The sequence below is a fragment of the Stenella coeruleoalba genome, assembly GCF_951394435.1.
Source record: "Stenella coeruleoalba genome assembly, chromosome: 16".
Classification (NCBI taxonomy): domain Eukaryota; kingdom Metazoa; phylum Chordata; class Mammalia; order Artiodactyla; family Delphinidae; genus Stenella; species Stenella coeruleoalba.
The window spans coordinates 79,951,019-79,966,550 of NC_137162.1; the positions used below are offsets into that span (position 1 = coordinate 79,951,019).

The 15,532-nt window shown below is 37.0% G+C and overlaps 1 protein-coding gene across 6 annotated transcripts in view; it reads left to right on the forward strand.

Moving 5' to 3' along the window:
• The window catches only part of PCNX2 (pecanex 2), a 281,732-nt gene that overhangs the window by 17,870 nt on the left and 248,330 nt on the right, over positions 1-15,532 (forward strand). For 4 of the 6 annotated variants that reach the window (XM_079900242.1, XM_079900240.1, XM_079900241.1 and 1 more), the window contains exons 2-4: positions 8,896-9,101; positions 10,258-10,378; positions 11,057-11,093. In XM_079900242.1, coding sequence (XP_079756368.1) covers positions 8,992-9,101; positions 10,258-10,378; positions 11,057-11,093 — 268 coding nt within the window. In that variant the 5' untranslated portion in view covers positions 8,896-8,991. The remainder of the gene's footprint in view (positions 1-8,895; positions 9,102-10,257; positions 10,379-11,056; positions 11,094-15,532) is intronic. The other 2 variants (XM_079900243.1, XM_079900245.1) reach the window with 1 other exon arrangement.

A 15,532-nucleotide genomic window follows, 5' to 3' on the forward strand; every position in this document is an offset into this window, starting at 1 on the left:
TGTAATGCTATTGTCTAATACATAGTTCTCATGTAGATTTCCCCAGTTATGCTAATGATGTCCAGTGTAGCTGAGCTTTTTGTTTTGTTTTTCTGGATCTAAGATTCAATCGAGGATCATGCATTGCTTTTAGTTGTCAAGTCTCTGAATTGTCCTTTATTCTAGAACACGTTCTTCAAGTTTTATTTTTTTCTTTTGTGGCAATAAAAGTTGTTTTGCAGAAATGTCCCACAATTTGGATTTTTAATTGTATCCTTGAGATTAGGTGTCTGATTATGCATTTTTTGGCATGAATACTACCTAAGTGATGTGTCCTTGTCCTGTATCACATCAGAGGCACCCAATGTCATTGCCCCTTTGGTAGTGCCAATAAGTTTGGTCATTGGTCAAGATGGTGTTGGCCAGATTTCTCTGTTGTAAAGGTACCTAATTTCCTCTTGTATTTAACAAACAATCTGGGAGGAGAAACCTGGAGACTGTACATGTTATTGTATTCCCCCAAAATTTTTACTCATGGTTGTACCAAAAATTGATGATGCTTACCTAAAATAATTACCAAAATGATGGCTGAAAAATGGTGATTTTCTATTTATTCATAGGTATTCTTCTGTGAAGAAAAGCTATCCTTTTCCCCGCCTTGTAGTTTTGTTGTGTTTGTTAGTGTGGTCTCACAGATTCTTTTTTTTTTTTTTTAATTCAATGGATATTATTCATTCCTATCATCATTCTTTTTTTTTAATTTAAATATTTAATTTATCTCCAAACCAGATTTTTAAAAATAGAAGTATAGCTGATTTAAAATTTTATTTTAGTTTCAGGTGTACAGCGTAGTGATTCAGTATTTTTACAGATTATATTCCATTAAAAGTTACTACAAAATAATGGCTGTAATTCCCTATGCCGTACAATATATCCTTGTTACTTATCTATTTTACACATAGTTGTTTGTATCTCTTAATCCCCTACCCTTAACTTGCTCCTTCCCTTCCCTCTCCCCACTGGTAGCCACTAGTTTGTTCTCTATGTCTGTGAGTTTGTTTCTGCTTTGCTTTATACATTCATTGTTTTATTTTTCAGATTCCACATAAAATGATATACAGTATTTGTCTTTCTTTGTCTGACTTATTTCACTAAGCATAGTGCACTCTAGGTCCATCTACCTTATTGCAAATGGCAGAATTTCATTTTTTTTATGGCTAATATTCCATTATACACACACACACACACACACACACACACACACCCCCACACATCTTCTTTATTCATTTATCTGTCGATGGACATTTAGATTGCTTCCATATCTTGGCTGTTCTAAACAGTGCTGACATGAACATTAGACTGCATGTATCTTTTCGAGTTGTTTTTTTCAGATATATACCCAGGAATTGAATTGCTGGATCATATGGTAGTTCTGTTTTTAGTTTTTTGAGGAACCTCCATACTGTTTCCCATAGTGGATGCATGAATTTACATTTTCACCAACAGTGTACAACAGTTCCCTTTTTGTCCACATCCTCTCCAGCATTTGTTATTTGTGGACTTTTTGATGATGGTCATTCTGACAGGTGTGAGGTGATAATCTCTTTATGGTTTTAATTTGTGTTTCTCCAATAAGTAGCAATGACGAGCATCTTTTCATGTGCCTGTTGGCCATCTGTATATCTTCTTTGGAAAAGTGTCTATTTAGGTCTTCTGCCCATTTTTTGATTGGATTGTTTGTTTGTTTTTTGATATTGAATTGTATGAGCTGTTTGTATATTTTGGATATTAACCCCTTGTCGGTCACATTGTTTGCAAATATTTTCTCCCATCCTGTAGGTTGTCTTTTTGTTTTGACAGTGGTTTCTTTTGCTGTGCAAAAGCCTTTAAGTTTAATTTGGTCCCATTTGTTTATTTTTGCTTTTATTTCTTTTGCCTTAGGAGACAGACCCCCAAAATATTGCCACTATTTATGTCAAAGAGTGGTCTGCATATGTTTTCTTCCAGGAGTTTTATGGTTTCAGGTCTTACACTTAGGTTTTTAATCCACTTTGAGTTTTTTGTTTGTTTTTGTTTTGTTATTTTTTGGCTGCACCATGTGGCTTGTGGGATCTCAGTTCCCCTGCCAAGGATGGAACTGGGCCACATCAGTGAAAGCCCGGCATCCTAACCACTAGCCCACCAGGGAACTCCCCATTTGGGGTTTATTTTCACATATGGTGTGAGGAAATGTTCTAATCTCATTCTTAGAACATTTAGCTGTCCAGTTTTCTCAGCAGAAGAGACTGTCTTTTCTCCATTGTGTATTCTTTCCTGTTTTGTCATAGTTCAAGTGTGTAGGTTTACTTCTGGGCTGTCTATTCTGTTCCATTGATCTATGTGTCTGTTTTTGTGCCAGTACCATGCTGTTTTGATTACTGCAGTTTTGTAGTATAGTCTAAAGTCAGGGAGTGTGATACCTCCAGCTTTGCTCTTTTTTCTCAAGATTGCTTTGGCAATTTGGGGTTTTCATGGTTCCATATGAATTTTAGGATTATCTGTTCTAGTTCTGTGAAAAATGTCATGGGTATTTTGATAGGAATTGCATGAAATCTGTTGATTGCTTTGGGTAGTATGGACATTTTCATAATATGAATTCTTCCAATTCAAGAACACAGAATATCTTTCCATTTCTTTTTATCATTTTCAGATTCCTTCATCAATATTTTATAGTATCCAGGGTCTAGGTCTTTCACCTCCTTGGTTAAGTTTATTCTTAGGTATTTTATTCTTTTTGATGTGATTGTAAAGGGGATTGTTTCCTTAATTTCTCTTTGTGATAGTTCATTATTAGTGTATAGAAAAGCAACAGATTTCTGTACATTCATCTTGTATCCTGCAACTCTCCTCAGTCTTTTGATATTAAGTTTACCCAAAATTTGGCAAGTGGTACCTTTTTCCAGCAGTTTTTGAGTCCTTTGGATATGTCCTCATCAGCTTTTGAGCACTTTCTTGCTTTCTAGCCCAACAAGTTAGTCCACACTTAGCTTATACATTTTCTGCTCCAGCCCTGGAAAAACCAGTCATTGCTCTAAGGAGCCCTGATCCTTTTGGTGGGAAGTGGCATTTGGAATCCAAGATTTGGGGAAGCTGTAGTTATATTTATTGCTTTGGGGTTGTCTTTGCTTCTAGGTCCTTTCAGTAGACAGAGCTAGGGGAGCATATCTACCTATCTATCTAGCAGTCGCCTACTGAGAGTTGTTCTGAAACCTTTAAAATCTGATCCAAGTTAAAGGATTTTTCTTTTCCTTCACCTGCTCCACATTTGTATCTCCTTTTTTCCCACAGTGAGAACTCTGGTTGCCAACAATATCATTTTTTCAATCCTAAAATATACACAGGAATTACTACTCCCATACCTCTACCAAAAGAAAATCTTTTGGTTAAGTCCAAGATTGTTTTGTGTTTTTGTTATTATTATTATTTTAAGAATATAGCAATAATGTGCTGTGAGAGTATTGTTTTCTAAAGTTACTTGGATTAATTATTAAAAATTTTTTTTATTGAGATATCATTGACATATAACATCATATTAGATTATGGTTTATGATGTAATGATTCAATATTTGTATAGGATTAAGTCCTTTTTAAAAAATACTTATTTTATTTATTTATTAATTTTGGCCGCACTGGGTCTTGGTTTCAGTATCTTCGTTGCGGCATGTGGACTTCTTAGTTGCGGCACGTGGGATCTTTAGTTGCAGCATGCGGACTTCTTAGTTGCGGCATGCAAACTCTTAGTTGTGGCATGCATGCGGGTTCCAGTTCCCTCACCAGGGATCCAACCCGGGTCCTCTGCATTGGGAGCGCAGAGTCTTACCCACTGGACCACCAGGGAAGTCCCTAATAATTTTTTATATCTAATTTTTGATTTGTCTTTGTTGTTATGCTATCCATTTGCTATATGGTTAGGTTCATCTGTGGGTGTTTAATTTTAGTTTTTTTCCCTCCATCTTTGTTTATTTAATAATTTTGGGAGGTATAAAACAGGTTAAAAAACACATTAAAAAGATATGCCAGTTTACTTTGTCAAAAAATGTCTCTGGCTGCTGGGCGGAGAGTAGATTCGAGAAAGAGCAGGATAGAAGTGGGAGGTTCAGAGGCTATTTTGTTGGTCCAGCCCAGAGGTGATGTTGGCAGTAAAGATGGAGAAATGTGGATCTAGTTTGATAAGATTTAGTGATATGTTCATTTTTGGGGTGGAGAAGTAAGGATGAAATCAAGGGTTATGCCCAGTTACCTGGTTTGAGCAGCAAGTGTTTGGGGTACCGTTGACTGAGGTGGGAAAGGGTATGTAGGAGAGGACAGTTGGTGACAAAGGACATGAAACTAAATACCTAATTTTAGACATGTTAGCTTGGAGTTTCCTTTTAGATGTGAAAGTGGAGATGTTGACTAGGTAGTTGGATATAGGTGTGGGGAGCTTAGATAAGCTGTCTAAGCCAGAGATATGGATTGGAAAATCATCAATATAGGGATTCCGTTGACTGCCAAGGGACTGAGTGAGAACGTGTAGGAAGAGAGAAGAGGGCTGAGGCCCCAGGAGCTCTAGACTCAGACGTAAGGCAAAGAGGAGCTGTGAGTGAGGCAGGGACAAAGCTAGGAGAGTGTGGTCTCTTAGAAGCAGAAAGAGGTGAGCATTTCGAGAAGCGAGGAACTGTGTTGAGGGCTGCTGAGAAAATTGGATTAAATTGTTGTCTTTAGAGACGTTGACAAGAACATTTTCAGTGGAGTGTTGGGGAGTAACAGCCAGATTGCTGTTAACATCCATCATCCTTTTCAGAATATAATTCTGAGAAAGGTTGCCTCCTATGGTTAATAAGGTTGTGTTAAAATGCTAAGTTCATGTAAACAAGAAAAAATTGTGATTTACCTTAGAACAAGTAAACCTCTATTCAAGATCTGAATATACCTTATATCGGGGGAAAAATCTGGGATCGAAATTAAATACAAATTTAAAACTGCTCATTCATGACAGATTTCTCCTAAACCCTCTTCCTTTCCTTGCATGCATACTTATAGGAGAGAAAATTCTAGAAGCTGGAGATCTTTTGTTGACTGAGCATAATGAGGTCAGCAGAAAAATGGCCTTGATAGGAATTTTCAGTGATGTTCCTGGGAATGTAGAATTGGGGGAATATGGGCAGAGCTCTAATTATATGGCATAAAAAGGGGACATTTAGAGGATGCTAGATTCCATTTGGAGGGTCTACTGAAGGGGGAGAGGTTTTTAAAGGAATCATGAGAGCAGAGAATTTGGGGAGGAATAATGTGCCATGAGTCACATGCTGTGAAACCTTTCCTCTCGCCAAGGAAATTTTCAGTAAAATGTCTATCTCTTACCAGGGTCTGGTGCGGTGTAGGGGCTTTTCAGTGGTGCGACAGAGTGCTAAGTGGTCCTTCGTCGAGGATGAGACAGGACCTCTTCTCACCTGGGTTGCAAACTAGTTACTAATGTTCATGTCAACTTCAACTTCAAGCTTCTTGCCTTCTCTTAATTCCAACATTACTAAGCTTATGCTGTAGCCCATATTTATGAGAATAGTGGCAAGTCAGTTTTTTTCCAAATGAATTTCCCCAGTATCCATATATAATCTTTTCTCTCTTCCCCTTCATCCCTAACCTTCTTTTCCCAATGCCTTAGGGTTTTTATCTCTAATCTTGAATGGAAGCTTCCCCATAAAATGGTACCCCCCAATATTAATTTAGGTGAAACCATGCTAGCTGCCATGCCCCAAATCTCAGTGGTTCAGTGAATCAAAGGTTTATTTCTCGCTTCTATTACATGTCCATCTTGGGTCTGTAAGGGCCTTGTCCCATAGAGTCACCCAGGAGCCCAGGCTGAAGGAAGCTCTATTATCTTGTAGATGGATCTGGAAAACGTGGCCTCTGAGATTATCAACTAAAGAGGAGGAGAGTGGCATGGAAGAGGCACCAGCTCATAATTGTTCAGGCTTAGTAGTGACACTGGCCACTTCTGCTCATGGCCCATTGGCCAAAAGTAGGCACATGGGCCCAGCCTGACTGCAAGGGAGGCTGGGAAATGTAGGAGAGCCCGTGGGATATTGAGAGAGCACTTTCCCTGCTACCCCTACTAACTGGAATACTATGAGACCCAAGCTACATTATAATTCAAACAACTTATGAATATAATTTGTATATGACAGGGAATTCCAGTGGTCCAGTGGTTAGGACTCCGTGCTTATGTTGCAAGGGGCATGGGTTCCATCCCTAGTCGGGGAACTAAGATCCCACTAGCACAGCCAAAAACTAAGAAAATAAATAAAATAAAATAATATAAAATAATTCTCCTTTAAAAAATAATTTGTATATGACAGTTTGCTAATCTATTCTCATAGACATTTGCTGGGGTTTATTTTTTATTAAAAACTTTTTTATCTGCCTTCTTTTTCTCCCCACTTTCACTAAGAAGTAATTGACACATGACACTGTATAAGTTTAAGGTAGACATCCTGATGGTTTGGTTTACATATATTGTGAAATGATTATCACAGCTAAGCATGGGCTTAGTTAACATCCATCATCTCATATAGATACAGTACAAAGAGAAGAAAAAAATTCTTGCGATGAATTAGAATCTACCCTCTTAACAACTTTCCTGTATATCATACAGCAATGTTAATTATAGTCATCATATACATGGCATCCTTAGTACTTATTACTCTCGTAAGTTTAGACCTTTTCACCACCTTCCTTCAGTTTCCCTCCTCCCACCCCCCCATCTCTGGTAACTACAAATCTGATCTCTTTTTCTATAAGTTTGGTGTTTTTCTTTTTGTTTTAAACTAATATAAATTTGTATTTCACTTATATTTAAATAAATTTCATGTAAGTGAGATCATACAGTATTTGTCTTGTCTTTCTCTGACTTACTTCACTCAGCATCATGTTGGTTTTAGCATTTGCTGGGTTTTATTGCTTCTTTATCAGTTTCTTCAAACTTACTCTCTAGCTTTAGCCTACATTTATTGATATTATTATTTTTTAAATTTATATTTTATTGAAGCACGGTTGATTTACAATGTTGTGTTAATTTCTGGTGTACAGCAAAGTGATTCAGTTATATATACATACATTCTTTTTCATATTCTTTGCCAGTATGGTTTATCACAGGATACTGAATATAGTTTCCTGTGCTCTGCAGTAGGACCTTGTTGTTTATCCATCCTATACATAATAGTTTGCATCTGCTAACCCCAAACTCCCAATCCTTCCCTCCCCGAGCCCCCTCTCCCCTCCTCCCCGGCAGCCACAAATCTGTTCTCTATATCTGTGAGTCTGTTTTGTAAATAAGTTCATTTGTATCATTTTTTTTTTTAGGTCCCACATATAAGTGATGTCATATGGTATTTGTGTTTCTCTTTCTGACTTACTTCGCTTAGTATGGTAATCTCTAGGTCCATCCATTTTGCTGTAAATGGCATTATTTCATTCTTTTTTATTAGCCTACACTTTTTTAGACCTGAAATATACATACATGTTAAGGAAAAGTGATGGGGGCTATTAATGGCCTCTCCTCTCTGTCTCTCTTCAACTTGGCTATATATTCCTTGAGGTTCTTCACAACTTCTCATGAGGAGGTACATGTGTAAATGTGGAACTTATCTGCTTCCAGGGAGGGGAACTGACTTTATATATTTCTATCCATCTGATATTTATCTTATTTAATCATTCTGTCATTCACTTATTTATGAGTTCATATTTATTTGTGAACTTTTATCCGCATGAAATGAAAACAAGTCAGTGATGGTGAAAATTCTTCACTTCCGCTTTTACTGTAGGTGATCGTTTCCTCTTTCTTGGTTGTTCCTTTGGCTTGGCTATTCTGTTTTAGGAACGGTCTTACCCAGATGGTAAATTGTTAGATAGGACCAGGGCAGGTTGTGACGGGGCTGCATGGGAGCAGAAGGGGGCCGGGCCATGTGGCCTCTGAGCCTCGCTGTGTTCCAGGTTGCAGCACTGACTGGAATCATTACTGGACTTATGAGATCCTTCTGGGAGATGCATTGCTAAAAGGGTCTCACTGTTTATTGAGGTTGTCCTTAGTATCATCTTGGGACCCTCAGGAATTCATTTCTATCCCAGAAGATAAGAATTTCATTTAGGAAGGACCAGAGAACCTGCCATGGTCCACGGTCTGTGAGAGAAATAGGAAGGGATGTGGGGTATCCTACAGAGTGGGACAATTACGTGGATCCCAGCGATTCATTTTGTTTCTTGAGGGGATTGGACAGAATTGAGCTGACCTTCACCGTGATCTCCATGCAAAGATCCTTTGCCACTTTTGGAAATGTCCCTCTGCCTTTGAGAGGCAGTACACCCTCTTATGGCCCCTGCCTACGTCATGTCACTAGAGAAGTCCATGGCTTGATGATATTAACCCAATGGGAAATCAGGGAGGAAAGCAAGGGGGCGTTATACTAACCTTTCTCCTTCCCTTTGTTCTCTGCAAGGCCGTTTGTGTTTTGTTGAAGAAAACAGCATCTCAAAGGCCCTCCTCTGGCCTTGAAGACCATGTGCACGGAAGACCAGACTAGCCTGTAGAAAAGAGCTGGTAGAAATTGGAGACTCTCACTATAACGTATCTTTTGTTCTATGGGGTTCCTGTCTGCAAATCACATGTTGGTCATTGCAGCTAGTACCAGCACCTGAAAAATAAGAAAGACTTTTTAAAAAAATAAAAAGGTAGTAGCTCTTTCTCTTCAGGTATTACGAACAGGAAAAGTTATAAAACTAATAAAATTTGAAATCTCGCCCAATTTATGTTCAATAAATAGTTTTAAAATACTTTCAGATTTAAGACCGGAGGTAATCCTACAAGCAAATACATTTTTTCCTTTCTTTTCTCTTCTCTAGGCTTTTCCTCCAAATGCCATCACTGTATTTTTTTACTGCAGCTCAGTGACGATATTCTTCACAATAATCAAATTGATCAGTTATCGCCTACACCTCATGTTTGATAAAGGAGAAGTGATTCAGCAAAGGCCCTCCAGAAAGAAGGAAAAGCCAAATAAAGACAAAGAGGCCATCAGTGACCACATAACCAATCATAAAAATACAGGGTAACATTTCTCATTAATGCATTAGTTCATAATTTAAAGGTTTTAATTTTGATTAAAATAATTTTTCTCATGTATGAGTTGTTTGTGAAAATATGCCAGGAGAGGCAGACACAAATATGTACATTTTTCTTATATTTAAACATACACTTAGGCATAAAAATAATGCCTAAGTTGATAGGCATTTTATGATAATGCCTTACCGTGGATAATCCAGACGGTTTAACTGACTATTTAATACGACCTTATACCATGCTCTGAAATTCATTTGCATTAGGCTTAGCGTAGCAAAATATTTCACTTCAGTATTTTTATCTCATCATCTCAATGCTTAGTGCCCGCCAGAGTATTTTCAGAAAGAACATTTGTGTTTGTTAATATAAAAGTAATACATTGCATAGAACTAAAATATTAAGAGTAATTCTCAAGTGAGCATGCATCACTATTCTTGGTCTTATTTCTGATAGTTCCTTAAGAGAGCATGTCTTATTTTAAAGTAATGTTTATTAGCTTTTAAAAATAAAATTTGTATACCATGAACTCTTCCCCTTTTTTATACATATATATATTTTTTTGAAATATAGTTGACTTATAATGTTGTGTTAGTTTCAGGTGTACAACAAAGTGATTCAATTATGTGTGTGTGTGTATATGTGTGTGTATATATATATATATACTTTTTCAGATTCTTTTCCCATATAGGTTATTACAAAATATTGAGTATAATTCCCTGTGCTATCCACTAGGTCCCTGTTGTCTATCTCTTTTATACATAGTAGTGTGTATATGTGACTCCTAAATTCCTAATTTATCCCTCCCCGTCCTTTTCCCCTTTGGTAACCATAAGTTTGTTTTCTAAGTCTGTTTCTGTTTTGTATATAAGTTCATTTGTGTCATATCATAGATTCCACATATAAGTGATACCATATGGTATTTGTCTTTCTCTGTCTGACTTAGTATGATAATCTCCAGGTCCATCCATGTTGCTGCAAATGGCATTCTTTCTTTCTTTTTTTATGGCTGAGTAATAGTCCATTGTGTATACCATGAATTGGACAAAGTGGAATCAAGGGAAAAAAATTGTTTAAGGACTAAGGTCAAAAGAGCCATAGTTTTATTTGATAATATCACTGCCCCTGTGTTTCTCATGGTGGCTTAGCAATAATGGGCGGATTAACAACGGTAAAAAGGAAGAGGCCAGTCGAACCCTCTCCACGCCTCCCGTCCACGGCAGCTCCAGAGGACAGAGCATAAACTCTCATCATTCATCTGGGCTCCTGGTTAGTGGTCTGTTTTCTGTTTCACTCTCCTCATGCTGCTGGAGTGTTGATCATGGAAGTGTGCAATGGTGGTGACTGCAACTTACGTGCACTGGTTGTAAATACTGGCCTCTTGGTGGCAATGACCTGAGGGGAGCACATGCACCATGAGATAAACACCCAGTCACCCGTTCCAAGCACACCCACCGGCCTTCTCTGCAGTCTGCCTGCCCTGCCGAGACCGCACCACGACCAGAAGAACCCTTAAGCTCACCTTCACTGCCCTCTCCCTGGTCCTGTCTGTCATTCATCTCAATCATCGTATTTGCAATGCCTTCCCCTGGAATCCACTCCACCACTCCACATGAAATCATACTTAAATCACCTTTATTCTAGATTCACTTTCTTGGGCTCTATTCACTATAGTCTGAAGTAGCCCATTATTTTTTCTCCTTACTTTCTTAATTGCCAAACTCCCTTTTCTCACAGCACCGTGGGCTTGGTTGGATGTCTACACTCTAGATATTTTTGTGTCCATCTTTGCTACCTGTTTTCTAAGTGGACACTCTGTTGTGTCTTTCCCATGTGCCATTGAGAGAAACAGTGGCTGCTGACTGCCTGGAAGTGGGCAGGGAGCTGAGTCATATTGATTGATTTTTTTTTTTATATTGATTGATTTTTGTTCTTTAATTTATTTAGGAGCTGCCAGAACAGGAAACAGTGGAAGATCTCAAAGGTAGAGTGCTTATTCTCATCATTTAATATTTTATCACAGCATTATCTTCAGTGAAGCTAAAAATAATTTTCATAGAGCAGAATGCCAGTGAATTCATTCAGAATTAGAACTGTACCCAAGATTGCAGTTATGTTTTACCTTCATTTCTTTAGCTCTTCATTTTCATTATTTCTTATCAGAACTTGTATATCATGTCTACGTTCAGACTGTGATATTGTATTGATTATATTTCATTGTCCTTTCTGTAGTCTGTGACTCCTTTCATACAGCTCATAATAGCAGATATAAAATAGGATAAATTCGTCATCGACACAGTGTACTTCTTATTATAATACTTACACTGAAAAATGACAAAGGAAATGACATTGCATTCTGTGTATATGCATTTCTGTCAAGTTACAAATTTTGTTCCTGAAATTTTCTTTTAACCCTCCCACCACAAATATTTGTTTTACTCTTTTACTAAGATTTCATTTTATTGTCTTTTTTTAGTTATTTCTGAGATACATTTTAAAGTAATAACTAGAATTATGACTTATAACATTATACCAGAACATACAAGATTTTTAGAAATTTCATGTAATGTCTGAAACATTTATATTAACATATTTCCATACAAATAATACAAAGAAAGTTTAGTATTAGTTTTTGTTTGTTTGTTTGTTTGTACTGCAGGTTCTTATCAGTCATCAATTTTATACACATCAGTGTATACATGTCAATCCCAATCGTCCAATTCAGCACACCACCATCCCCACCCCACTGCAGTTGTCCCCCCTTGGTGTCTATACGTTTGTTCTCTACATCTGTGTCTCAACTTCTGCCCCGCAAACCGGCTCATCTGTACCATTTTTCTAGGTTCCAAATACATGTGTTAATATACGATATTTGTTTTTCTCTTTCTGACTTACTTCACTTCACTCTGTATGACAGTCTCTAGATCTGTCCATGTCTCTATAACTGACTCAATTTCGTTCCTTTTTATGGCTGAGTAATATTCCATTGTATATATGTACCACAACTTCTTTATCCATTTGTCTGTCGATGGGCATTTAGGCTGCTTCCATGACCTGGCTATTGTAAATAGTGCTGCAATGAACAGTGGGGTGCATGTGTCTTTTTGAATTATGGTTTTCTCTAGGTATATGCCCAGTAGTGGGATTGCTGGATCATATGGTAGTTCTATTTTTAGTTTTCTAAGGAACCTCCATACTGTTCTCCATGGTGGCTGTATCAATTTACATTCCCACCAACAGTGCAAGAGGGTTCCCTTTCCTCCACAGCCTCTCCAGCATTTGTTGTTTGTAGATTTTCTGATGATGCCCATTCTTGACTGGTGTGAGGTGATACCTCATTGTAGTTTTGATTTGCATTTCTCTAATAATTAGTGATGTTGAGCATCTTTTCATGTGCTTCTTGGCCATCTGTATGTCTTCTTTGGAGAAATGTCTATTTAGATCTTCTGCCCATTTTTGGATTGGGTTCTTCGTTTTTTTAATATTGAGCTGCATGAGCTGTTTATATATTTTGGAGATTAATCCTTTGTCCATTGATTCGTTTGCAAATATTTTCTCCCATTCTGAGGGTTGTCTTTTTGTCTTGTTTATGGTTTCCTTTGCTGTGCAAAAGCTTTGAAATTTCATTAGGTCCCATTTGTTTATTTTTGTTTTTACTTCCAATACTCTAGGAAGTGGATCAAAAAAGATCTTGCTGTGATTTATGTCAGAGTGTTCTTCCTATGTTTTCCTCTAAGAGTTTTATAGTGTCCGGTCTTACATTTAGGTCTTGGATCCATTTTGAGTTTATTTTTGTGTATGGTGTTAGGGAGTATTCTAATTTCATTCTTTTACATGTAGCTGTCCAGTTTACCCAGCACCACTTATTGAAGAGACTGTCTTTTCTCCATTGTATATCTTTGTCTCCTTTGTCATAGATTAGTTGACCATAGGTGCGTGGGTTTATATCTGGGTTTTCTATCTTGTTCCATTGATCTGTGTTTCTGTTTTTGTGCCAGTACCATATTGTCTTGATTACTGTAGCTTTGTAGTATAGTCGGAAGTCAGGGAGTCTGATTCCTCCAGCTCCGTTTTTTTCCCTCAAGACTGCTTTGGCTATTCGGGGTCTTTTGTGTCTCCATACAAATTTTAAGATGATTTGTTCTAGTTCCGTAAAAAATGCCATTGGTAATTTGATAGGGATTGCTTTGAATCTGTAGATTGCTTTGGGTAGTATAGTCATTTTCACAATATTGATTCTTCCAGTCCAAGAACATGGTATATCAGTCCATCTGTTGGTATCATCTTTAATTTCTTTCATCAGTGTCTTACAGTTTTCTGCATACAGGTCTTTTGTCTCCCTAGGTAGGTTTATTCCTAAGTATTTTACTCTTTTTGCTGCAATGGTAAATGGGAGTGTTTCCATAATTTCTCTTTCAGATTTTTCATCATTAGTGTATAGGAATGCAAGAGATTTCTGTGCATTAATTTTGTATCCTGCTACTTTACCAAATTCATTGATTAGCTCTAGTAGTTTTCTGGTGGCATTTTTAGGATTCTCTATGTATAGTATCACGTCATCTGCAAACAGTGACAGTTTTACTTCTTCTTTTCCAATTTGTATTCCTTTTATTTCTTTTTCTTCTCTGATTGCCGTAGCTAGGACTTCCAAAACTATGTTGAATAATAGTGGCGAGAGTGGACATCTTTGTCTTATTCCTGATCTTAGAGGAAATGCTTTCAGTTTTTCACTGTTGAGAATGATGTTTGCTGTGGGTTTGTCGTATATGGCCTTTATTATGTTGAGGTAGGTTCCCTCTGTGCCCACTTTCTGGAGAGTTTTTATCATTAAATGGGTGACGAATTTTGTCAAAAGCTTTTTCTGCATCTATTGAGATGATCATATATGGTTTTTATTCTTCAATTTGTTAATATGGTGTATCACATTGATTGATTTGCATATATTGAAGAATCCTTGCATCCCTGGGATAAATCCCACTTGATCATGGTGTATGATCCTTTTAACGTGTTGTTGGATTCTGTTTGCTAGTATTTTGTTGAGGATTTTTGCATCTATATTTATCAGTGTATTGGTTTGTAGTTTTCTTTTTTTGTAGTATCTTTGTCTGGTTTTGTTATCAGGGTGATGGTCCCCTCAGAGAATGAGTTTGGGAGTGTTCTTTCCTCTGCAATTTTTTGGAAGAGTTTGAGAAGGATAGGTGTTAGCTCTTCTCTAAATGTTTGATAGAATTCACCTGTGAAGCCATCTTGTCCTGGCCTTTTGTTTGTTGGAAGATTTTTAATCACAGTTTCTATTTCATTACTTGTGATTGGTCTTTTCATATTTTCTATTTCTTCCTGGTTCAGTCTTGGAAGGTTATACCTTTCTAAGAATTTGTCCATTTCTTCCAGGTTGTTCATTTTATTGGCATAGAGCTGCTTGTAGTTGTCTCTTAGGATGCTTTGTATTTCTGCGGTGTCTGTTGTAACTTCTTTTTCATTTCTAATTTTATTGATTTGAGTCCTCTCCCTCTTTTTCTTGATGAGTCTGCCTAATGGTTTATCAATTTTGTTTATCTTCTCAAAGAACCAGTTTTTAGTTGTATTGATCTTTGCTATTGTTTTCTTTGTTTCTATTTCATTTATTTCTGCTCTGATCTTTATGATTTCTTTTCTTCTGCTAACTTTGGGTTTTGTTTGTTCTTCTTTCTCTTTCCTTTAGGTGTAAGGTTAGATTGATTACTTGAAATTTTTCTTGTTTCTTTAGATAGGCTTGTATAGCTATAAACTTCCCTCTTAGAACTGCTTTTGCTGCATCCCATAGGGTTTGGATCATCGTGTTTTCATTGTCATTTTTCTCTAGGTATGTTTTGATTTCCTCTTTGATTTCTTCTGTGATCTCTTGGTTATTTAGTAACGTAATGTTTAGCCTCCATGTGTTTGTGTTTTTTATGTTTTTTTCCCCTGTAATTCATTTCTAATCTCATAGTGTTGTGGTCAGAAAACATGCTTCATATGATTTCGATTTTCTTAAATTTACTGAGGCTTGATTTGTGACCCAAGATGTGATATATCCTGGAGAATGTTCCGTGTGCATTTGAGAAGAAAGTGTAATCTGCTGTTTTTGGATGGAATGTCCTACAAATATCAATTAAATCTATCTGGTCTATTGTGTCTTTTAAAACTTGTTTCCTTATTTATTTTCATTTTGGATGATCTGTCCATTGGTGTAAGTGAGGTGTTCAAGTCCCCCACTATTATTGTGTTTCTGTTGATTTCCTCTTTTATAGCTATTAGCAGTTGCCTTATGTATTGAGGTGCTCCTATGTTGGGTGCATATATATTTATAATAGTTGTATCTTCTTCTTGGATTGATCCCTTAATCATCATGTAGTGTCCTTCCTTGTCTCTTGTAACATTCTTTATTTTAAAGTCTATTTTATC